The 25,679-nt window shown below is 42.6% G+C and overlaps 1 protein-coding gene across 2 annotated transcripts; it reads left to right on the forward strand.

Annotated features, from left to right (window-relative positions):
* The first annotated feature begins 3,314 nt into the window (after positions 1-3,314).
* Positions 3,315-25,367, forward strand: ctnnb1 (catenin (cadherin-associated protein), beta 1). 2 transcript variants are annotated; one of them, XM_083761692.1, is made up of 17 exons: positions 3,315-3,465; positions 13,825-13,873; positions 15,083-15,310; positions 15,787-16,040; positions 16,610-16,848; positions 17,617-17,818; positions 18,379-18,523; positions 18,930-19,033; positions 19,385-19,519; positions 19,612-19,815; positions 20,105-20,263; positions 21,204-21,323; positions 21,897-22,047; positions 22,143-22,264; positions 22,760-22,820; positions 23,786-24,042; positions 24,558-25,367. In XM_083761692.1, the coding sequence occupies exons 2-16, from the start codon at positions 13,861-13,863 to the stop codon at positions 23,998-24,000; spliced, it is 2,352 nt and encodes a 783-aa protein (XP_083617818.1). In that variant the 5' UTR covers positions 3,315-3,465; positions 13,825-13,860; the 3' UTR covers positions 24,001-24,042; positions 24,558-25,367. The 2 variants fall into 2 exon arrangements, with proteins under 2 accessions (XP_083617818.1, XP_083617819.1); XM_083761693.1 differs by lacking the exon at positions 3,315-3,465 and adding an exon at positions 4,943-5,019.
* The last annotated feature ends 312 nt before the right edge of the window (positions 25,368-25,679 follow it).

The following is a 25,679-nucleotide window of genomic DNA, read 5'->3' on the forward strand; positions in this document are numbered from 1 at the left end:
GTTATTCCGACCAGTTCCTTTCCCCTCCATCAGGCGCCCCGGCTGGCCAGGGGGAGGTAGTTTTAGAGACCAGGATAAATATATATGAATATAAACCCAACATTAAACAATTATTCCAAGTTAACCACTGACCGGCATACCCAGGGCTCTACACCAATACCCCTCCTGTTTTCTGTTTTGTGAATTGACAGGTGATAAACCTACAGTAGGGGGGATTCTATCCATCCCTGCAGACAACAGGGGAATCTCTACACATCAAAGTAGTGACAGTAAAGCCTAATTTGTATATAACGGGTTCACTTGTTCTTGTTGGCTAGCAAGTGTGACACTGTCCTGCGAAGGTTTATAAATGTTCCGAATGGCATGTGTTAACAAGGTTCTGTCATGTGAGGTGCTCTCCAGCATTCACTGTGCTGTCCAGCAGCCTAACTTTGGCTATCTTTCCATGTAGCATGAGCTAAGGAATAGGATATGAAATCTTATAGTAACAAAATATTATATATTATATCAAAATATAAATGTCAAAACATGACACATTTATCTTCAGCATCATGTTATTGGCAGGTAGCTATTTCTGTGCAGCAGAGCGGTCACTCAGGTCAGACAACAACATACCGTGTATGCTGTGCTGACATCAACTCAGAACCTCCCGGTGACATCGCTGGAAGAGTTGAGGGGAGATCCATTCCTAAAAGATCCATATACAAAGCAGTATGGTGTTTAAGAACATGAATCCTAGAATCCCTATTATGTGGTAAAAGAAAAGCACACCTCCTACTGGTGCGACCATCACTATAGTCACTACAGCCTGGAGTCTGGACTCTCGAACCATCAACTTTCTGCTCAACAGCACTACTGTACATCAATAGTCAACAGTCAACACACACATTTATTAGATTAGATTAAATGTATTGTCACTGCACATAGTATACAAATACTTTGACAATGAAATTAAGTCCCATTCTGTTCCCTGAAAATAATCCAGGTCAAGTGGTGACTGGTGACAGTGGTGAGTTTACACTGAGGTTTGTATACTATGTGATATCACCAATATAGCATGGTAAAAACAAGGACACACTGCACTTTTCACATCAAGGTACAAGTGAGAAAATAGACAGGTCTGATACCTTGAACAGTGAATGGCATTTTAATGGCATTTTTAAAGGGTTAGATTATTTACTGTTTTTTGTGTTCTCATGAAAACGTTTGTCTGAACTCAGGACTGTAAAACTGGAACAGGCATATAAAAAACATGCAATTGCCAGCTAATGGCTATACAATCAGACGACGACATTTATAAAGGGTTAGATTAGATTTGTACAGTTTTTTGTGTTCTCATAAAAAAGTTTGTCTGAACTCAGGACTGGAAAACTGGAACAAGATACATGCAATTGCCAGGTTTCTAAAGACACTGTTTTAGTTGTGGTGGTGCAATATAACTCAAACAGGGACACACAAACAGGGATACAATATGTTTTATACCAATAGCCTATATTCACCATCCATACCAGCTGATGCCGAAACAGGTGCATCATTTAAGCTGTAATGCAGGTACAAAAATGATAAAGCTTTTCATATACTGTCTTGTCTTGATACAATCAGTAAGTATAATGAATTAAAAACAGTTCAGGACTTGGTACAGTAGAACAAAGTGTTGAGGAAAGTAAGAAAAGGAAACAGAACAGAACAGCGTGCGCACACACACACACACACACACACACACACACACACACACACACACACACACACACACACACACACACACACACACACCCCTGTGCATCCCTAAACCCAAACAATTGCTGACAGTTATCTTCGTCATGAACAACCAATCTACAACGTCTTGTGGGCTTGTAGTTGTAGCTCTGCAATTTTCAGTGTTCGCCCCAGAATAGGGATGCTATGGGTCAAGTGTGGTTAACTGATACATTACATAGCCCCCTACTGTCCATGGGTTTTAACGTTTTCCATTAATACAACAACTTCCAATCTAGCAAGGGGTTTCACATGTGCTTCTACTATTTTTGATCTCCATTGAATTTGTACTGTGGTTATAGTTGTGTGAAATACACCTTTTTCACAGCCTCTATATTAACATAAATGCTAACATTACAACCTATAGGCCTACACCGTGTTATCATGATGATACCAATTAAGACTCTGTTCCATTCAGGTCAAAGTCAGACTGAGTCATGGTGCTGTCATCGCCATGGCTCTGTGAAATGGAACAGAACCTATAAAGGTAGCCAGTAGCCTACGTTTTTGAGGGGCGCTAGCCCCTCCAATGTCCAGCTTTGAGGGTGTGTGTAAACACAAACATTGTCCTAACACAAACATTAAATGCCATTGACAATGACTGGCCAGCTTTGAGTGTTTGTGTAAACAGAAACATTGCATAAACACGAACATTGAAGACGAAGATGAGGACGCAAATTCTAATTGGCCAGAATCTGCAGAATGAGATGATGTATGATGGTAAGAGCGCCCCTCACTTCACACGGGTGTGATTTTGTTATGTATAGGCGTCTTAAATATCTCTATAGTTCCCAATGCAATCATTGGTAGGCTATAGCCTATATAACTTGTGTTCAGTAAGAGGGGTGTAGTGGTGTACCCATCCATCTCCTCATATCATTATAGTAAACCATGGGCTACAAAACAAAACATACCAAATTCATTCAATCAGCCTCAGGAGAGAACTCATACAGGCAGGTACAGGTTGCAGGTAGCATTGGCTCGGTCCCAGAATTACAGTGCGAAGAGAAAGGAGTTGCAGGATAATTAAACATTTCTAAGAAAACAAAACAAAAAAACACAAAACTCCCTAATGTTTAAGTGGCTCAAGTGGGAAACGTTATGGTGTACAGAGTAGGCCTACTGTAGCCTATTGTGCCCCACAATAAGACAATCAAATAGTCAAATGAATTGATTTGCCCAAATGTGGGCCGCGGTGAAACCATACGATCTGAATGGGGTTCATAACTTCATATTCTGATTTCCTTTTTGTGGTCTGCCGGAACCTCGTTCAATTGTGTATTGATACTCACGAGCACAGTACACACTAACATTATGCATATTAATAACACAGATAGACGTGTATAATATTTCTCGAGGTCTGTTACTACAAATTAAAGGCGGTGGGGGGTCCGGTGCACACAGCACAAGCACACAGCACTTAATTGTCTCACTCACACACACTTACAATTCTGACAAGCTGGTTCTAATTCGTGTCGTTGCGCGGTGGGATACTGACTTGGAGAAGAGTACTGCGGTCTATAAGAGCACGCCGCCATCTTAACTCTTTTTTACTGGTGGTGTGAGAGCTGAAGCCAGAGGCAGTGGATGAGAGCTCCTCGCTGACGCCGCGATCACATTTTCTCTCCCTTTTTTATCCATTCCTCCAGACGTGCTTTTTATTCCTCACTATCCGAGCGGGACGGACTTGGGACCACGATTTTGACAAGGGTATGCCTGTTGCTATATCATCACATATCATCCCCGGCGGTTGTCATTTTTAACTCGTTTTCTTCTTGCTAGTTCTTCCACATTTCGAGCTCAGTCTGAATCGCAGGAGGAATGGAAACTACGCTGCTCTGTGAGGGGGGGGGTGCGTCAAGCCAGCAGCTGGTTTTTAATGGCAAATATTTCACCAAGCCACCGCCTAGTGGACAATAAATACTTTATTATCTTTAATACTTGGTCCAGTTGCTCGTCTTCTGTTATGTTAAGTATGAGGGGACGTATTTTTTTCCGCGTAATTTTCAAAAGAAAAATCTACCTGTTAACTTGAATTACGTTCAAATTCCTCGGAAGCCTATCGATGTATTTGGGTTAACTAGTGCTAGTGTGCATGTGCCCCTGGGCTGGCTTGAATTTAATTTCTACCAAGTCGCTCGCCACAAAATGTCGAGCGACTAAAATGATGGACAGAAGGACAGATAACATACATATTTTTGCGTCGATACTTTTCAGTTGAAGATACGACATTTTTGTTTTCAAACGAATGGCCCCCGAGGCAAAGTAGTATATTTAAGCCATGCTCTCGCTGTAATGCAAACACACACCATGACAGAGGAATCTGAATGAAGTGAACGTATTCGTGTTTATTTACTAATAATCATTCCGTTCAATACAAGGGAACTTGGGGACTCGGACATTTTGGGGTCTAACGCCAATCTAGTTATAACGGCATGTCTTCGAAGACCCCTTAGGACGGACACGCAATTAAATATTATTATGCACATGTGATAACACATCTAATCTAAATGTTTAGTTACTAATAGAACCTCCAATAAGCTCATGAAGACCCGGCATTTACATTTTAGTTTTGCAGATGTGTGTTTACACTTTACAGCTGCTCTGTAGGGTTTGTTGCCCTCTCTTCTCCCATCGACATTCCTGCAATCTGACTCACAGGCTACAGTTGCCCCGTATGATCGGTTGTTGTTTCAGCTGGTTTCAGTGTTTTTGAGTCAATATTTGATTTTTTTTAACCACAGCTAATCAAGTATATATATATCAATCACAATCCTGTATTGATTGTGTGTACAGTGCATTGATTGCCGAGCCCTCTGAGCTTTAAGGCAAGAATTGGCTTGTAAGAAGTGGCGAAAAGTTTACCATGATCCCCCACGAAACAGTCGAGCTCAGCTGGTATATCAATAGTTGGCGCGCTTTTTATATACGCGGATTGGAAATTATGTGACTGAAATCTTGATTGTATTTATTTATTACTACTGTGGTGGCACAGTTGGCCTTTCCCTTCGTCTTTTTTAAACAAAGACCGACAAATTCCTTAGCCGTTGTGCTCTGGGAGGAAGACGAGGAGGAGCCAAGAGTGTGAAATTTGAGTCAATGCTGTGTGTGTGTGTGTGTGCGTGCGCGTGTGTGTGTGTGTGTTGGCAGGGAGGGGGGGGCAGGGTAGGTATGGGACATGCTAGCTTGTGGACTTCTAGGTGTTCATCTGTTATTGAGTGATCGATTTTGTTTTCCCCTTCCAACATTTTTCACGGCAATCGCGTAAGTAAGGGAGATGCTGGGATAATTATCCGTCTCTACTCTACATAAGGAAAGTCGTACATTTGGTGGCATTGGACGTGCATTTGTTTTAGGTAGGCTATTTTCTTGTAAGGTGCTGGATTTATAAAAAAAAACAACAATTTATATCCGGAAGCAATGTCACAGTTGCAATCTCACAGTGAGTTGGGTTGTACCTATATTTGGTAGACTTAAGTTAACATGTAACATTTCCTTTAAATTAAACTATTTATGCAATTTATTAATTAACATGATCTCCTGCCTTAGATAAAGTAATCATGGTTTTATATGGGCCTTGCCTCTATTACCATCTATGGTTATGTTAAAGGGATTTAGGTAATTTGATTGACGTAGGTGACCTGAAACGGAATGTAGGAAATGAGAACGGAAGCGTGGGGTGTGTTGGTTACATTCGAAGGCCACAGGACTCCTTTTTGTATGTATGGTCTGTAGTTGTAAACAAAATCAGCTTTGTTGAAAGCTCTATTGTCGGCAGCTTTATTTAAAAAATAATTCTGTAAAGTGTTGCTTTACATTTTACAAACTTATTTCCATATCTAAAACTATGGCTTGTAGCCTACAGTCTTGGTGCTGCTGTTCACCTTCATTATTGAAATGAGCAGGCTAGTAAATACAATTAATTAGATGGTCATGGATGGATTGATTTCCTTTAAAAAGTGGAACCTTACTCTGAGGTTCAGGTTTGTTGACAATATGTTAACTGTCAGTAGCTATTCTGATGGTAATATCCTTAGGCTGTTATTGGTGTGAGTTGCAATTGTTATTTTCTGGCATTTAAGTAGATTTATTTTCTCCTTCTCTGATCCAAATGGAAACATTAAACCAATAATGAATGTAGTATGCTTTTAAGAACACATGAAAGAAATGATCAAATACACTTAAGTTACTTAAAGTCAAAGTGGCTATTTTTTCCAGGTATTGTATGCTAAATTAGGTGCATAAAGGTATAACATGACATTCAAGAATAATGCTGCAGGATTTGCATGAATTTGTGTGTGTGTGTGTGTGTGTGTGTGTGTGTGTGTGTGTGTGTGTGTGTGTGGCAGTTGATTTCCCAGTGTGTCTCCGACTGCTACCACACCAGCAGGTAGTCAATTTATCCAGAATAATGCATTGCACACACAGTTTGATTAGTTTCCAGTGAGTGAGGTAAATCAGGGGCCACACAGACCAGACAGTGCATTGGCAGAGGTTTATTCAGTGTATGGTTGTCGTCTCTCTGTAGCGAGGGTTCACTGCTGACCTGGCACATTGTACAGCTTTCATTGTGGTCTGTGACCCTGCACACTGTGCTGCTTCCAGGCTGTTTTGTTATCGTTTTCCATTGATAAGCGAACCGTAGCATATCAAGTACCTGTGCTAAATTTGGTTATTGCTCTTGACTTGAAAAAATACCACAGCAGAGAAGACTGCAACAAACATTCTAAACCTCAATCCAGGTCTTTACTCTAGATGGTGATTATTACTGAACCGTGCAAAGAAAAAAGATTCCAGTAAAGCTTTGTTTGCCCCTGCCTGTAATTGTACCACTGCCACAGGTCTGTCTGACCATATATGTTGTATCGTTACCATTAAGGTCTATCTAAACCTTCACACAAACTACAAAATATGTCTGTATGCTGGAGACGCAGCACAGTATGACTGTGGATTTTCATTGATGAAGATTGATGCATGGCCTATTTCATGTTGGTATAAGGTGTGCTACTAACCTTTTCCCCTCTACACCAAATTTCTTGGGTAGATCTGGTATGTTTGCTCCAGAATTGTGATGCTAGGGATAATGTGGTTCGGGAATTCTCATAGACCACAATACAATACAATAGCACATGCATACATTGAGTGGCAAAGTGTGTCAACGTCGTTTAATGCGATCAGATAAAACTTCTGTTTGGATCTATGGGCTGTCAAGGCCAGAAAGTAGTTTTTTGCCACTCTGTAGGCGTTCCCGCTTAACTTCTGAGGTATGATGATGATGTCACGCACATACCCTCTATATTTATCACAATATAAAAAGGAAAGAAATGGCACACAACCTTTCAGTTCCCATTTGTGTCATAACATGAGATGTGACCGTTATTGTCATATAGCTGAGTAGTTTGTGTCCAGTAGTCTTAAGTCCACCCATTTGTGGTTAATGAGATGCACTCTGCTTGATGGTTTCACAGCTCTGGTCGTATATGATACATGGACAATATGGTAGGGTAGCACTGTTTGACTAACACCTGATTTATACTTTGTTGTGACCTTTGTTGTGGCCGCCATTTTTTCACCCAAGGTGAGTTTAATTAATACAGTATTTCAACATCAATAGCCTTTGTGAGCTACAGGAAAGAAAAAAATAAATCTGGATAATTTCATCGTCTACTCGGGAGGGGGGTGGGCCGTGGGGGAATGTTTATTTCCACATTACTTTTCTATTTTCCAAAAATAAGAATATTTCATCTAAAATGGAGTTTGAAGTTACAATGGGTTTGTATAGGAATTATATGGGCGTGTCTGATAAAATGAATATAAAATACCGGTATATAAAATCAAATAACTTGGGTGTTCACAAAATACCCCTTTTTAAGGAAACCAGTCAAGGATCAAAGTGTTTTTGTAGAATAGGACAACATGGGTTTATGATCGTCCTACATGGAGATGTGAGAATATCTAGAGACATTTATCAACTTCAAATGGAGAGTCGTAATGGCTACTTCTCAGTTCCCGACATAATCATTGGTCATCGGTCTATTTGACATTTATTTCATTAGATGGCACTAAAAGAGATGGGTGACAGTTCATGAATGTGGTTCAATCCCATTGTCTTGCTTGTACATAATACTAACGGCCTATGTGACGCCTCAGCAGTTAATTTAATTTCATGCTAGTTGAGTCACTTGGTTGATTGCCTAATGCTGTTTATTGAAATCCTCTTCATAGTGCTCTGCTCTGCTCTGCTCTGCTAGAAACACTTGCTTGCCAAATATGACATTCGTATAAGGAATTGTCTTTGGCTTATGGCACAGTGATGAGCTCATATTGAATTTGCATCAAGCAGGATGCTGACAAAAAATAGCATGAATATACTGGGTTCACAGACCTTCCAACCTGTAAGCACTTTGCATACCAGGCACCCATTTGACAAAGTACACTGGTATGATTAGTCCTGTGATCTTATGTTTGAACACACTGACTGTAGATGTATTTGCAAACCCAATGTCTTGTCTCGGTACGTATTGTGCATCATTGAATTATGTATTATCTGGAGGACAATCCCCACCCATTCATTTCAATAAAAGTAGCTTGAGCACCAGCGCAAACTCACCTAGTGACACCTTCCTTCCGGTTTGGTCCCACTTGTTTGCATGTGCATTAGTGCCCTTTTTGCGTTTACGTCACAAACGACTTCCATGCACAATCCTATTGGTCGAGCCCTTTTAGGTCTTTCACTTTTTGCGCAGCTCTGGCTGACATAGACTGCATCCACAGTACACAGTCGGGTCACGAAGATGCCAAATGCTGCGAGCGGCAGGAGTCTCTTCCTGTTTTTTAGACGGCTGGTGGATGGAAATGAAGCTCCACCCACGCTGCAACTTGCAGCGTCGGCAAAGCGTTTCCGGCTTTCGTGACGCTTCGTGTAGAAGCACACATACAGCACCACCTTGAGCCCAATATAATTGGATAAAAGTTTTGAAACAAATTATGTAAGACACTGTCATATAGTTGCGTTAGACCACTCACCCGACAATACCAGTATTCGCATTAGACTGATGTCCATTCTACAGCTATTTGTTGAATGAATACCACAATATGTCGTTTAAGGTTGTTGCACACCGTTACGTTTTTGCAGATCCGAAAGTAGTAGCCCATCACTTACTGTCAGCCTGTCACCAACACCCCACTGACGGCTGCGGAAAATGGATCAAATCGACCCCGGTCCAAAAAAACATTGTCGGCGGCAGTGTGCAAACGTGATTGACATAAAGTGAGGTCATTCTTCATTTACGTAATCCGAAATTCCCCCCCGATATTCGGCCAAAGAAACGCACGAGTGTGCAAACACCTTAGTCATGTTTGTCGATACGCGACTTCTGCAAGGCATCTCGATTCAGTGATGCAGTTTTGAAAAATAAACGTCATCAACTATATGGCCACATAACAAACGGCTCATATCTGAGACTCAGACACATGAGCGTGTTGCAACATTCTGTTTTGCAACAAAATATAAGACAACAGAAAAGGCCTTTTTAAGTATAAAAGGATATTTGAATTTCATTTATTAATTGGAAGTTAAACTGAAATCAACTTGTATTTATTGTGATACATATCGTGTCACTGTATGGTGATGCATATTGTGAAATGTGAGGTAATGCCAGATTCTGCCCAGCCTGTTAACACAACCATCATCATTCCAGTCCACTACAAGACAAAGGCACCATCCCACTTCATTTAGTTCATTATTCAACAGGCAAGCTTCAAATATCTACCATATCATTCCTGTATCAACCAAGATGTTTCCTGCTTTAAACCGTAAAATATACCCTGAGATTTTGAGGGAAGTTGATTTAAAATTGTCTGTCTCCATTAAGCATTTCTAATGCAACGGCTCATAATTTGCATTTCTTAGATGGTATCGAAACGGCGCTCCAGGCTACTGCAGGCTATTCTAGTGCAGCCTGCAGAAGGAAGCCTGTCATTAGACTGAGGCTTTACTGCTGTGGTTACACAAACTCCATACAGCTGCGTTGCCATCTCTCCGTTACCAAGTCCACAAACCTTTGTGTGCACGTTTATTTGTGTAGATTTGTCAAGAAGTGTCCGCTGATGTGTGTGTGTGTGTGTGCGCGTGTGCCACCAAGCTCACTATTGGGATCCAGCCAAGCCTGATAACAGCAGTTCCTAACATATAGCTCCTATTTGTGACATGTGGTTTTAAATTGAACTCAACTCTAGCTGGAGATTCTGCTGTTCTGTAGCAGCAGCATCCCTAGTATCGCTAGGATGACGTCTAGAGTCTAGACCAAAACTAAACTATTCTCTAAGGAAACTTTGTCTGTGCCGCTCAGTTCTTTAGGTTTTAACTTATATTTTTAGAGCCTTATTGTAAAATAAAAATAAGCCTGATTTTATAGGGCCATTGTAAACTATATTTTTGAGCTGTTTCAGCGATCAAAAAGAAACCTATCATGGCTTGAAAGTGCTCCGAAGCCACATGTAAAAGGAGCCACATTTCCCAGTGGTGTAAATGATAGGCAGCTTCACAGTGTGACTGTATGTTTGGATGTCTCTGCCGGTAGGCTTTGGTACAGGACACATGGCTTCCATTATGAGCAGGCTGCGTCATGCGAGGGCAGACCTGCTCTGGCAAGCTAGGATGGGAAGGGCTGGGCTGGGATGGCGTGTGAGCAGTGAATGTGTGTTTGTGGCTTGCGTGCAGCGGTTTTCAGGACTTGAGTCAATGCTGTTTAATGACGCACCGTGCGGGGGGGGACAGGCAAGGGAGTCATTCACTACAGCCTGCGGGTGTTTGGGTTTGGCAGTCGGTGTGGGACAATGTGTGTGCATGTGCCTTTTGTGTGTGTAGCAGTGAATGAGTGTCGGTGAGCGCTTGTCTGTTTCAGCGTGTCTATAAGTGTAGCTAATGTGATAGTTGTTTTTGTGTAAGCTTATGTTATGAGTTGGTCTCCAGCTGTAGTCATGGCAGTGGTAAAAATTAAACTTTTCAAATGGCTTGATAGTAGTTGTGGGTCCTGGCTGCAGTGTACACTAGACAGCTAGGTCATTGACATGCTGACTGGATCTCTCTCTGCCTCTAGCTGTTTGACTGCAGCATCCTCAATATTAATAATGAACTGTATCTGTAAGCCAGTAACGTGAATACACTGTAAGAGTAGTAGTAGTTTAGATAGTACTTGGTTTAGACCAGTCATTAGTACTACAACTTATCTCAAACCCTCACCCTAACCTCCCACGGGGCAGCACACCTAAACCTAACCTTAACCCATGTCTAACCAAAGACTAGTCTAAACTAAGTGTGCACCCCCACTCTAACACCACATATTGTCATGTGCTCTGCAGCCATAGGGATGATGTCATGTATCTTTTTTTTTTACATAGGGAGGGAGCCGGGGAGGAGGCAGTCTTCTCTTACCTGCTGCACAGAGCCAGTGAGATCGCTCTGTCAGTGTGCCAAATACACACACATCACTAACTCTGTCAGAGTGTCTCTCTTCCTCCCAAACATGTTGCCCAAGTATTCTTGATTTTTCTTCTCAAGCAGTAACAAAAGTTGCATGTCGTGTGAGTTCATTTGCCTTTATTGATCAGATTAAAAATGTCAATGAAATTGCACGTCCTGCGATATGCCTATTGCGCATCGTGGTGTCTATGCTAAAATATATATGCGCAGCCGTAGTGTGCTCATCCTGTAACATGATGCCCAAACCTTTTTGCACCAAGTACCACTGTCACGACTATGCAATGTTTTGTGGAACAGCGCGAGGGCTGTTGAAATACTGAGACAAGAAAAGGATGTCCACGCTCAAATTCCACTGGCGTTCTCTCCCAAAATCCCAGCTACTGTTTAGATGTGAAACACTCTCCATCCCTAGCCCCATGCCTCCATCGATGTTATAGTTGGGTGTCTGTCTGTGATGACCAGCATTTCACAAAACCATGTTGTCAATAAAGCATCACGGCCTGTAGAACAAGCAGTGGGCTGATTTCTCATCGGCTAACCTCCAGTCATCCTGATGTTTACATGGTGACTCCAGGTGAATATTTATTAGGAAAAGATCTGTTTATACAACTGTACATTAATCACGATTACGAACTGCCCATCTGATCGCCTTCAAACTTTTAAAGAGGGAAGAGTTGATTGGATGAATGGTTCTTTCTTGATATGGAAAGGACAGACATGCAATGCATACAGAGATTCCTGAAATGTACAGATTGATTTTTTGTTTTGTGTTTTGTGAATGTGCCAGCTACAATCTGAATGCAGCCCCTTTCAGACTCTAACAACAACTGATTGGTTATACAGTAAATCACCCCTGCTTTCTTCTCTGCTCTGTGGTCCATAATTGCATGTAGTTGTGGTGGCTGGAGGTAATTTTAATCCAATTGGGTTGTGAAGAAGTGTTTCTTCTCATTTGCATAATGCCATCCTCACAAAGCCAAGTCACACAAAAGCCACTTTTCAGAGAGAGAGCGAGGCACTTGGTTGCGGGCTGTGTCAAATTACCAGGTTGGACTGCAGCAGCCCAATTACTAAACAAAATATTCTTCTAAAATAGTTTTGTATGATTATTAGACTCAACAGTCCGTACTTGGTCCCGACCTTATTCCCCCTGTACACCAAATCTCTGCCGGGGACAAAATGGGTGATCTACAGGCGAGTGTGTGTGATGCTGTAGACAGAGCCGCTCTTTTTGGTGAATGTTGGCCTATTTTCATCTTTTATTCATCCTATTATGACATGCCTGGGTCATGTGATTAAATACAGTAATACAGTTAACAGAATCCTCATGTTGGAACAGTTGAATCTATGATGGAACCAATTTACAGACTGCAGGCCTATGGCCCAGAAATGTTGGATAATTACTAACTTCATTGCAGAAATGGTAGCCCTAGCATCCACTTTACATTTAGTTGAAGATGACAGATTTGTTGCTCTCATGGCTTAGCTGGAGCCTGGCTAAAGAATCTTAAGTCAGCCAACCTTATTTTGATTTGAGAAACTTTTAACACAACCCAGCCTGACTGTTATCAAACAATATCTTATGTGATCATGTATGTATTTCATTTACATTCTGTACATGTGCAGTTGAAGAAGAAACTATTTTGGTCTTGCATCCCAAACGCAATGATCTGTGTGACGTCAACAGTTCATGACCGTTACAGTTTATGATCTCTCTTTCTCTCTTGCTCTTCCTCCTTTTCTGAACTCTCTTCTGTGCTATGTAATAAAATGAAGTGCCCTTAATCATTCTTACATTAAAAAGAAAAAATTCCCTTCCTTCTTTAAAGCATTCCTATCTCTCTCCCTCTGTCACCCTTCTTCTCTCCCTCTCTCTCCCTAGTGTTTCTGTGGTTTGAGCTTCAAAGCCAGCACAGGAATGTTTCTGCCCCCTTTTCATCCCGCCTCCTTTTTCTACCTCCCCTTCTCGCTCTCTCTCTCTCTCTCTCTCTCCCCCCCCCCCCCTTCCTTCCTTCCTTCCTTCCTTCCTTCCTTCCTTCCTTTTCCTTCCCTCCCTTCCTCGCCTGGCTAGTCACTAGCTACTGCACTTAATGAAGGCTTTGTGCTGCCGTCTGTATGTCTGGAGAGCGAGGGAGAGGTGGTAATGAGACCAGGAGACGGAGGAGGCTCTGGGAAGAGACGTTTCAGGGATGAGGGAGGGGGGTAGGACTTCCAGTGCGTTTATTTTTCCGTATTTAGTTTTGATCACATGTCTGCCTGAGTGTGGCTGCACCATTAGCCTGAGAAATGTATCATCACAATATTCACTTTCCAAACCCAAAACGGGCAGAGTGGTTTTAATGGGACGGAGCCGAGACAGTTCTCCAAACAAAATGTTCAGTATTGAGCCCAAAGGCAGGGAGGAATGATTTTATTTAAGCTGAAATTCCGAACATTAGCCCACTCGATTCTTTCTCTCTCTCTCACACACTTGCGTTTGAACCACACTTTTGACTACACAATATAAATTAGTTGATAGTCGGCCTAGGAAGGAGTTTTACAGAGTGATGGATGATTGACTCACCGTGTGTGTCTTTGTGTTTCAGATCAGGAAGCTGTGCGGGCTGTGACTTGAGAGAAACATGGCTTCCCAGGGTGAGTCTCTCTCTCTCATGCACGTGCACACAAACAAGCTTTATATTCCAGGAGATATGTTGCTTTTTGGTAAGCCAACCACCAAATATGGTAAGAAGGAATCATTGACTTCAGGTCCATCTCTTCCCTCTTGGCATTAATATTTTAGATATCAAAATAGACACAAGGACTGCCTTTACACCCCCCCCCCCAACACACACACACACACACACCAAATGTATCTGGAAAAACTCCTCTGAATTTGCTGCCGTTCATCTTGCCTCACCATTCCCTCCTGTTTATTTGTGTGTGCGCGTGTGCATCTGATGGACAGAGGTGTGCAGTAGCAACTTAGCAAGATAACTGATTACAGTACAATTATTTGGAAGAAGTGCAGAATCAAACTGCCTGAATGATGTCCTCGCTGTAGCCCATGGATCACATGTCTCTTTGAGATGTGAACAGGTGCATGGTTACACTATACACTGACACACACAGTAACTTGGCCAGCTGCCCTCAGCATGCTCACTTCCTCTGTCACCAGTCCAACTCAAGGGAATTCACACTTCCAGTCTGTCAAACAACATAACTGAGGAATACTTATTAGTTGATCAAAGTGTGAGTTGTGGTACTGCATTCAGTGCATTGACAATTTGACGGCATGAATCTGACACCCTACGGTACTCTGATATAACAGGACTACTGACGCACTACTTGGACATTGCAGGACGGGACATTAAATTAGTCTAACCTCAGGACTTTAATTATTCTAACTGCAACTTTATAGCCTACTGGAAATGATTTAATGTTGTGGAACACGGCATCTTCATTTAAATGAAAGTTTGTGTTTGTTTTCATCCATGCTGATATTCTTACATTAAGCAATTGAGAATTTGTCCCAAACATTGGCTATGTCTTGTTGTTTAACCCATTCTGACCGGGCACCCATTTTGGTGTTGGCATCATGTTATGCTTTAGCTATTGAAAAATAGCAGATCTACAAGCTCATATCGCGCCACCGAGTGGCGCGATACGAGCTTGTAGGTCTGCTATTTTTTGAAAAATCGAAGAACGACTGACATTTTTTTTATCTGATCTCAGGTCAGAATGGGTTAATCAGACCTGTGTGTGTCCAGTGGAAACCTTGTGTGAATCTGATCTCAGGTCAGATTGGGTTAATCTCTACAAGTCTAAATCAAGTACATAATGTTGATGCGTTTGTCTTGCCAGCTGATCTGATGGAGTTGGACATGGCTATGGAGCCGGACCGTAAGGCTGCGGTCAGCCACTGGCAGCAGCAGTCTTACCTGGACTCTGGTATCCACTCTGGGGCGACCACCACCGCGCCCTCTCTCAGCGGGAAGGGCAACCCAGAGGAAGAGGAGGGGGTAGATAACCAGGTTCTGTATGAGTGGGAGCAGGGCTTCAACCAGAACTTTGCACCGGAACAAGTCCAAGGTGGGTGTTTATCGATGCCTAAGTAACTGTCTAGATGCTGGAAATATTTACGGATAGATGTTGGCAAGTTATTGCGCTTGACTTAAAGTGGAGTTATATTTTGTGGTTAAAATAAGTAATAATTGATAAATGACTACCGGTAATAATTGTCATAGTGCGTGTTCACTGTTCAGTGATGTGGGTCTCGCTGTTGCTCCAGCTCTTTAATAAAGAGAAAACGCATACACGGGTGCATTTCTGTTCAGCTAGAGATGTGAGTTGTGTTGTTGAGATGCGTTACAGAATCAGAATATAGAACTTTAACTTTTTTAACTAAAACCTTAAAATTTCACATGGCTATTTATCACTGTAGTATCTAAAGAATTTTGGCTGAATTGAACTGCTATGTAGGTGGAAGCTGTGAGGCATTTCTTTATTATAAAAGTAGCATACAAAAAGGCGTCAACCTTGTTAATTTGTCTGTCCATGCTGCTCAGACATAGATGGTCAGTATGCCATGACCCGTGCCCAGAGGGTGCGTGCTGCCATGTTCCCTGAGACCTTGGAGGAGGGCATGCAGATCCCATCCACCCAGTATGACGGAGCCCATCCCACCAACGTCCAGAGACTGGCCGAGCCGTCACAGATGCTCAAACACGCCGTGGTGAACCTGATAAACTACCAGGACGACGCTGAACTGGCCACCAGGGCCATCCCAGAACTCACCAAACTACTCAACGACGAGGACCAGGTATTCACTTATTGTTGGCCAGTAGGAGTGCAACAGTTAACCCATTCTGACCTGAGATCAGATTCATACGAGGTTTCCACTGTACACACGCTGGTCTGACGAACCCATTCTGACCTGAGATCAGATTCTAAAAATGTCAGTCGTTCTTCGATTTTTCAAAAAATAGCAGACCTACAAGCTCGTATCGCGCCACTCGGTGGCGCGATATGAGCTTGTAGATCTAGTTAAGCGAACTAAACGATTTGATTACAACTAAATTAATTGGTGATTTTATCAAATCTATGCCTGTTTTGGACATGCCATTATAGGCAAAAGTAAGTCAAATAAGTCAAAAATGCAATACAAATTGAGGAAAAAAGCCTAGAACCTCAGTGTGTTACGTGTTCTGAGCTTCTAGATCTGCTGTTTTGTTTTCTTATATTTTCAAATAACACATGAGTGGTATTGATTCATTGATTTTATTTTAAAATCTGGGTCCATTTGGTTCAATTTGCACACTCTCAGTCTAATGCATACCAAACTGGGGGTCCATGACATGAAAATGTTTTCTTCTGGTTCCTGTGCTCCAGGTGGTGGTGAACAAGGCAGCGGTGATGGTGCACCAGCTGTCCAAAAAGGAGGCGTCGCGCCACGCCATCATGCGCTCTCCCCAGATGGTGTCGGCCATCGTCAGGACGATGCAGAACACAAACGACGTGGAGACAGCCCGCTGCACGGCAGGGACCCTCCACAATCTGTCCCACCACAGAGAGGGCCTGTTGGCCATCTTCAAGTCTGGAGGAATCCCAGCGTTGGTGAAGATGCTGGGGTAAGACTCCACAAACAGGAGGGTTTCTAAGATGCCTTTCATCATGCTGGAATTAAATTGGTGTGATATTACTCGTTTTCAATCACTAGGATTGAGTGTGTTTCCCAGGAATAGATTGTCATGTCCGCTGGTGTATGTAAAAAAAAAAAAAACATAACCTTTTAGGAAATGGGAGGGAAAAAAAGAACCTGTGCTACAATGGATGGATGTAGATATTTAGCCTTTTCATTGGTTAAATATTCATAAATTAATGTAACCAGGGGTGCAACGCACACCTGTCGGTCAAAGGTGTGAACACTTGGAAGAATAACATTCGTAGCTGGCAATGCCAGTAATATATTTAGGACACGGACTCAAAACGGAGCAACGTTTCAGACCGACTAGGCTGCCTTCTTCAGGGTACCCTGTAGATTGCAGATTGTCCTGATCACGTTGTTTTGCTCCCGATCCGATTCCGATTATTAGATTTTGAGCGTCTGCCAATACCCATTTATTTTTTCCTGATCCGATATTTATATTTTATAGAACACATTTATGCCATATCACAATAGTACAATATCCCAAATCATGGACAATATCCAGTATAATATCATGATATGATACTAGTGATGTCCTGATCACGTTTTTTGGCTCCGATCATTTGAAAATGACGTGATCTGCAAGCGATTTCCGATCACCCAGTCCGATCGGGACAACCCTAGTTGTGGTATTAGCATTTGTCCTTGTTTGTTCTAAATTGTCTGTGTAAATGTGTATGTTGTCCTGCAGTTCGCCGGTAGACTCTGTACTGTTCTACGCCATCACCACCCTGCACAACCTGCTGCTGCACCAGGAAGGAGCCAAGATGGCTGTCCGCTTGGCAGGAGGGCTGCAGAAGATGGTGGCTCTGCTCAACAAGACCAATGTGAAGTTCCTGGCTATCACTACAGACTGTCTGCAGATTCTGGCCTATGGAAACCAGGAGAGCAAGGTGTGCACTTATAGATGGGAGAGAGAGAGAATATTTGAGCTTAATATATGCTTCACATCTGCCGAAAATATCCCTGACACGTTGTGGGCTTGTAGGTAGGTTATTTTCGGTTTGCAACACTGTTGGGCTTAATGTGTGACGGCGCCGTAATGTTTCCATTACTTTTTTTTTGTATACATTTATTTTATTTGAAAATGAAATATCCCTTTTAACCCATTCTGACCTGAGATCAGATTCATACGAGGTTTCCACTGGACACACACTGGTCTGATTAAACCCATTCTGACCTGAGATCAGATATAAAAAAATGTCAGTCGTTCTTCGATTTTTCAAAAATAGCAGACCTACAAGCTCGTATCGCGCCACTCGGTGGCGCGATATGAGCTTGTAGATCTGCTATTTTTCAATAGATAAAGCACAACATGATGCTAACACCAAAATGGGTGCCCGGTCAGAATGGGTTAAGAAGAGAAACTCTTACAAAAAAAATCTTACATAAAGTGATTTGTTTGATTTTGTTCAAGTCATCATATCATCTCTCTCTCTATCTGTTGTTGTAGTTGATCATCCTGGCTAGTGGTGGTCCCCAGGCCCTAGTTAACATCATGAGGACGTACACATACGAGAAGTTATTGTGGACGACCAGCAGAGTCCTCAAGGTGCTCTCTGTCTGCTCCAGCAACAAACCAGCCATCGTGGAGGCCGGTGAGACACAACTACAGTACACACTACACAGTAATATGAGACAACACTAGGACACAACCACACTCTATTTGAGACTCAACTGCAGCACTCCACGAAACACTATATAAAATGGATGGTTTCAATGTGACAACTGTGCAGGTTGAGTCCAGAAGTTTTAAATGTTTTTCATAAATATATGACAACTCTGTTAATTTCACAACTATTACTTTTGAAGCTGTCGGCTACTTTTTGTTATCTTGAGATTTGTGGAGATTTGTTGAGCGAAATTCCTTTACAAATATCCAATTGGAACCCAAGTTAACATCCAGGACTGCAAACAGACATAATCCCTGTACTCTTGTCTATATGGTCAACATAAAGTTACTGTCAACAAGACCATTCAATGTGTTTGTGTGTATGTGTCCAGGTGGTATGCAGGCTCTGGGTCTCCATCTGACAGACCCCAGTCAGAGACTGGTCCAAAACTGTCTTTGGACACTCAGGAATCTGTCAGACGCTGCAACCAAACAGGTAAGTGTACACACCCTTTCCCTCCACTTGAACCAATCTAGTGATGGTGGTGGTGGTGGTAGTGAAAAGTGATGGTACTAGTACTGTAGCAGCACCAGTGACTTGGACATTCTACCTGCTACAGGTAGACTTGAAAGTTTCCAGTTACATGCCCAGCTCCTCCTGGCTGTCTATTAAAGTGTCCTTGACCAAAATGGCGTGTGTGTGTGCGTGTGTGTGCGTGTGTGTGTGTGTGTGTGTGTGTGTGTGTGTGTGTGTAAAGTGTTTGGCAGAAAAGCCATCGGTGTCCGATACATGTCTTCTTGTCTCACCAATGCGATGACTTTGTTGTCTGTTCTTGTGTGTATGTAGGAAGCAATGGAGGGCTTACTGGGAACTCTAGTTCAACTACTGGGCAGTGATGACATCAACGTGGTGACGTGTGCTGCTGGGATTCTGTCTAACCTCACCTGTAACAACTACAAGAACAAAATGATGGTCTGCCAGGTCAGAGGCCACACACACATCCATCCTTCATCTCCTCAGTCATTGGTGGCTTTGGCCGCAGAGTATAATGTTCTGTTTTTGTGTGTGTGTAGGTTGGAGGTATTGAGGCATTGGTTCGCACTGTCCTGCGAGCAGGCGACAGAGAAGACATCACAGAGCCGGCCATCTGCGCACTGCGTCACCTGACCTCTCGACACCAAGACGCAGAGATGGCTCAGAATGCTGTCAGACTGCACTATGGACTACCTGTAGTAGTTAAACTACTGCACCCACCCTCACACTGGCCCCTCATCAAGGTACACACACTAGCCCCATATCAAGATACACACACACACACAGGCCTCCATTAAGATATCTAACCAGTTAAACTATTGTGCGCATATGGGTCTACTACAGTTACAGTATAAGATCACAAAGCCTCGCGTTTCAACTCGCCATGGCTTTGAAGATCGGTTATTTTTGGCAAAGAGATTTGTTTTAGAGGGGAAAAGAGCAGACCAAGTAGAGACCCCTGGTGGACCCCAGTCAACCGAAGTATAGGATTTAAGAGGTCGAATTAAAAGGTGATTGATTGTTATGTTTCAGGCGACGGTGGGTCTTATCCGTAACCTGGCTCTTTGTCCGGCCAACCATGCCCCTCTGAGAGAACAAGGCGCCATTCCCAGACTGGTCCAGCTACTGGTCCGAGCACACCAGGACACACAGAGACGCACCAGTATGGGAGGAACACAGCAGCAGTTTGTGGTGAGAACACACACTTATAACTATGGGCGAAGCCATTGTTTGTTGTACTTTATTATCTTCGCATAATCACATTGAATAATGAAAAAATGTGGCTGCTACAGGTTAATTGACCATGAAAACAATATCCAGAAGCAGCCTGACTTTTAAAATCAGTAGCCGCCTCAATTTTAACACCATAATGCACACCAAGGATGGTCCGATGCTCAGATCTTCCAGAAGCCGGTGGCAGACACTGACAGTGATATAACTGTACTTTAAGAGGCAAAAACCCAAGATGTCCTACTTGTCCCCAATGGTGCAACCTATCTAGGGAAGGTCCACTGAGGCTCTCCGTCTTCAGGTGAAAAACAAATTGTTTTATTTTCTTTGAACCAGGAAAAATAAAACGTATTAGTTTTTCACCTGAAGACAGAGTGCCTCAGTGTTCCTTCCCTAGATAGGCTGCACCATTGGGGACAAAACAAGCATGCCTCTAAATATACCTATACTTGTTGAGAAAACCACTGAACTCAGGCACTACTTAACCCATTCTGACCTGAGATCAGATTCATACGAAGGTTTCCGCTGGACACACACTGGTCTGATGAACCCATTCTGACCTGAGATCAGATTCTAAAAAATGTCAGTCGGTCTTCGATTTTTCAAAAAATAGCAGACCTACAAGCTCGTATCGCGCCACTCGGTGGCGCGATATGAGCTTGTAGATCTGCTATTTTTCAATAGCTAAAGCATAACATGATGCCGACACCAAAATGGGTGCCCGGTCAGAATGTGTTAAGTGATACTGTATTGTCAAACGATGTGTTACACTGTGTCTCTCGATGTTTTCGAGTTTTGAGCAAATCGTACTGTATCGTTAATTCGTTATGCATACTTTAACTTGTGACACGTCGTCGGACAATTTCTGAGCAAAGCATGAATTGGCCTTTAATGTGTGCAGGAGGGTGTCCGCATGGAGGAGATCGTAGAGGGTTGTACAGGAGCCCTACACATCCTTGCCAGAGACGTGCACAACAGAATAGTCATCAGAGGACTCAACACCATTCCACTTTTTGTTCAGGTATTCTTGCACAACACATCTTCTGTGTGGCTTATCTTCCTGTCAAAGACTGTAGGAGAACTTTACCTATTCTATTCTACAACTACATAATAGATCACAAATGGATTGAAATCACAGCATCAACTAACACATTATCAATTAATACAGTATAACATATACAGTATAGTTCTTGTCTCAATGTCGTAATTCTGCTAACATGAGCCTGTAGCCCGTTTCTTTTACTGACTCTGTTGCTTAGAAAAATTTTTGGTTTTTGATTCGGCAAATCTTGCTAAAGTCCAGAAATAAATTAAAACATTACAAAATACTATTATATTACATTAGTTTGTTCAGTCCTGGAGGAATTATATTTGTTGACAGAGCAATCTGCCTCCAAAATCAAGCTTTGTAGAATCTTCAGGTTTCTACTGCATGCACTACAAACCATTATTGTAAAATTACATCAATCAACATTGTTTTTTATAGTTTTGAGTGCTGACAAAAAGAAAACCCTTGCCTAAAGAAACTATGTGCATGTGTGGTCACAAGCATCAGTGTATGACTTGGTGTGTGTGTGTGTGTGTGTGTGTGTAGCTGCTGTATTCTCCCATAGAGAACATTCAGCGTGTAGCAGCAGGGGTCCTGTGTGAGTTGGCTCAGGATAAAGAGGCTGCTGAAGCCATCGAGGCAGAAGGAGCTACCGCCCCACTCACAGAGCTACTGCACAGTCGCAATGAGGGAGTGGGTAAGTACAAACATGCATGGCTTTGCGATTGCCGTACATAGATTTGTGAGATATTGTCGTGCATATGTTTAAAACAAATGTCTCTCTGTGTCCAGCCACCTATGCTGCTGCTGTGTTGTTCCGTATGTCGGAGGACAAACCTCAGGACTACAAGAAGCGTCTTTCTGTAGAACTGACCAGTTCTCTGTTCAGGACAGAACCCATGGCCTGGAATGAGGTACGCATCCATGCAGGCAACTTGCACCACATAACACATGTGCATTGCATACACAACCTCGTCTTCCAGTATAATATCCCATTCTGACCTGAGATCAGATTCATACGAGGTTTTCCGCCGGACACACACTGGTCTGATGAACCCATTCTGACCTGAGATCAGATTCTAAAAATGTCAGTCGCTCTTCGATTTTTCAAAAATAGCAGACCTACAAGCTCGTATCGCGCCACTCGGTGGCGCGATATGAGCTTGTAGATCTGCTATTTTTCAATAGCTAAAGCATAACATGATGCCGACACCAAAATGGGTGCCCGGTCAGAATGGGATAATATATAACATACTAACTCTGAAATCCGATACTAGACTTGTCACGCCTCTTTTTAGGATACATTTCTATAATATGACCCCAGGTGAAAAACTGGAAGATTTATTGATTAGATGGACAGTATGAAGGCATGTCTGAACCTCTCCGTGTGTGTGTGTGTGTGTGTGTAGACTGGAGAGCTGGGTCTGGACATCGGTGCTCAGGGAGAACCACTGGGATACAGACCAGAAGGTAAGCCCTTTCCTCATTCCTCCAGGAGGCTCAGCAGGGGACAGATGCCACAGCCTACCGACTTGTGTCTGGCGTTTATGCGTCTGGTACCAAAATCTTGATCTGAACAACTGGGCGGAAGTCCACTTCAGTTTGAAAACGGCACGTGTTTGACAATTTGACAAAGATTATTTATTAGGATATTAACCCATTCTGACCTGAGATCAGATTCATACGAGGTTTCCACTGGACACACACTGGTCTGATTAACCCATTCTGACCTGAGATCAGATTCTAGAAATGTCAGTCGCTCTTCGATTTTTCAAAAATAGCAGACCTACAAGCTCGTATCGCGCCACTCGGTGGCGCGATATGAGCTTGTAGATCTGCTATTTTTCAATAGCTAAAGCATAACATGATGCCAACACCAAAATGGGTGCCCGGTCAGAATGGGTTAAGTCAATTCTGAAACAAAACTATTAAATTGGTAACGACTGATCTGATCTCAAAACGGCAAACGGACATCTGTGAGACAAAACAAATCACAGGACATCATGCAGACGAGGGCTGGATTTGTTTGGTTTACCTTGCTCTTCATGCCTCCAGCATGATCGTCAAGTCAATACTGGCTAATAAGCTAGCTGAATTGCATCAGCAGAAGTCAGATCTGCGTCTGCATTGTGCTGGAGGATGGAGGGCAGGTTGTGTTGCTGTGTTAAATGATCATACTACTGTGTGACGGCTTGAGTTGTTAACATGCTCTCTAATGCCTGATTTATACTTGGTTGCGCACCGGTGTGTCTCACACGGGTGCTCACAACATGTCACATTTCTCACGTGACACCTTGTGGGCTTGTAGATCAGCTATTTTCGGTGTGCAACACCAGCGCGCAACAGAGTACAAATCACCCTTAACAATGGCCCTGCTTCCCCCCTGCCTCCACTGTCCACTCTCCCATCTCCATCCATCCATCTGGCTCTCCCAGACCCCAGCTACCGTTCATTCCACTCTGGGGGTTACGGAGGAGACTCCATGGGCATGGAGCCCATGATGGACCATGACCTGACCGGGGCTCACCACCCCGGTCAGGAGTATCCCCCAGTAGAGGGTCTACCCGACCTGGGCCATGCCCAGGACCTGATTGATGGCCTGCCACCTGGCGACTCCAATCAACTGGCCTGGTTCGACACCGACCTGTAAATAACAAGAAGATGCCCGACATTACACTACACTTTCTACTAGGTAAGAATACATTAAAACATACATTTAATTAAAAATACAGTTTCTACTAGATTGGATAAATAAAAACATTAAGCTACCCTTTCTACTTGGGGGAAAAATAAAAGTAAAACATGAACTACTCTTTGTAATCGATGAGATTAATAAAAACATTCTACACTTTCTACCACGTAAAATATTAAATGATGCACTTAATAATAGGTAAGAAAGGAAAAGATTGCTCTGCATTTTCTATGAGGTACAGTAATTAAAAACATTTAGTCTTACCTAAGATAAATAAAAGCACTAAAAACAGCAGCACTCAAATATATAATATGATATTATATATATTATATGGGGGGGGGGGGTGGAGTTGCTGCATGTCTGCTCTGCTACTAACTGGATGCTGTGTAGTGTGTTGTGTTCCGCTAACTGATTTAGTTTAGTGTCAAATAACTCCCATCCTTCTCTTGTGCTCATTTTCCTCTCTCCTCTCTACATTTTCTCGTTTCTCTCCTTCCCTTTGTTTCTCCGTCCAGCTGTATCATGTGATCTGGATGAACCTGCATCGTGATTGGCCCATATGGAAGATGGCGGGGTTTCAGAAAGTGCCTGACGACGACAAGCGGTTTTCCTGTCTATGGGAGCTCCATTGGGGACAAACTAGATTTTTAAGTGCAAATATGTTGCAGTGTCGGCCCAGATGCTGGCCGACTTCCAATCCTGACGTGAAGACCCACAGGAGAGAAGATCGCTAAGATGGAATTAAAAAAAAAAAAAAGGAAAAAAAAAAAATCTTTTACCGTCTGTATTTTTTTACTCTTTTGTTTTTGTCACTTTTTATTCTGGTTTTCCTCTCGTCTGTAATGGTACCATTTTAATTTTAGCTTGCTTTACAATTCGGAAATTATGATACTCGTCTCTGGTTTTGTTTTTCATTTGTATCTTTTAGTCCGTTAGTGTTTTGAGTTTTCTAGTGATAAATGCTCCATCCAAGTAAAGGATTCAACATTTGAAATGGTGTCCGACACTACAAAAGAGAAGTTAATCAGTCAAATTGTATTCTGATGAACAAGTGTAACATTGTGTAGCTTTTGTATAAAAACCAGGAAGTAGAAGTCACGGTCCATAATGATCCACAGATCTTGTTGCTTTAAAATAGGGGGACGTTTGATATGACCCCCGCTTGTTCCAAAGGGGGTGGAGCTAAACTAGCTGAATGGGTGTGGCTGTAGGGGGAGGAAGGGGATCTGATAGGTCTGCTGTTACTAAAGGGGACGGGTGTTCTGTGAGGAGCTGGTTTGCTGTAGCCTGCTGTGTTCTGATTAATAAAATGGACTGTCATTTCACCTGGATGTGTCTGTCTCACTTCCTGACTACGTCCCACATTGAATGTCTGTTATTGCTGCTGTTGTGCAGAACCTTGTATCCATATTTTAACATTTTCTTTCCCCATAAATGAATGCCCTACTACTACTAAATGTCTGCTCACAGGTGAGGTGGTGCTCAGTCGGTATCCTGACTCACTGGCAGGTAGGATACAACAGCAGTTGTATCCTTCTGGCAAAAGCTACTAAATTGGGGAGAAAAAGGTGCAAAAAGCACAAATAAAAAGACATTGCTGAACTGTGAGCTCAAAGCGGTGCATCATGACTCATTGT

This window comes from Protomyctophum parallelum (genome assembly GCF_964188405.1).
Source record: "Protomyctophum parallelum genome assembly, chromosome: 3".
Lineage (NCBI taxonomy): Eukaryota > Metazoa > Chordata > Actinopteri > Myctophiformes > Myctophidae > Protomyctophum > Protomyctophum parallelum.

Excerpts from the sequence above, each read along its gene's own strand:
- ctnnb1 (XM_083761692.1), top strand. Across the intron at positions 20,264-21,203 it reads GAACACAGCAGCAGTTTGTG|GAGGGTGTCCGCATGGAGGA; the intron begins GTGAGAACACAC and ends TAATGTGTGCAG. Across the intron at positions 21,324-21,896 it reads CCATTCCACTTTTTGTTCAG|CTGCTGTATTCTCCCATAGA; the intron begins GTATTCTTGCAC and ends GTGTGTGTGTAG.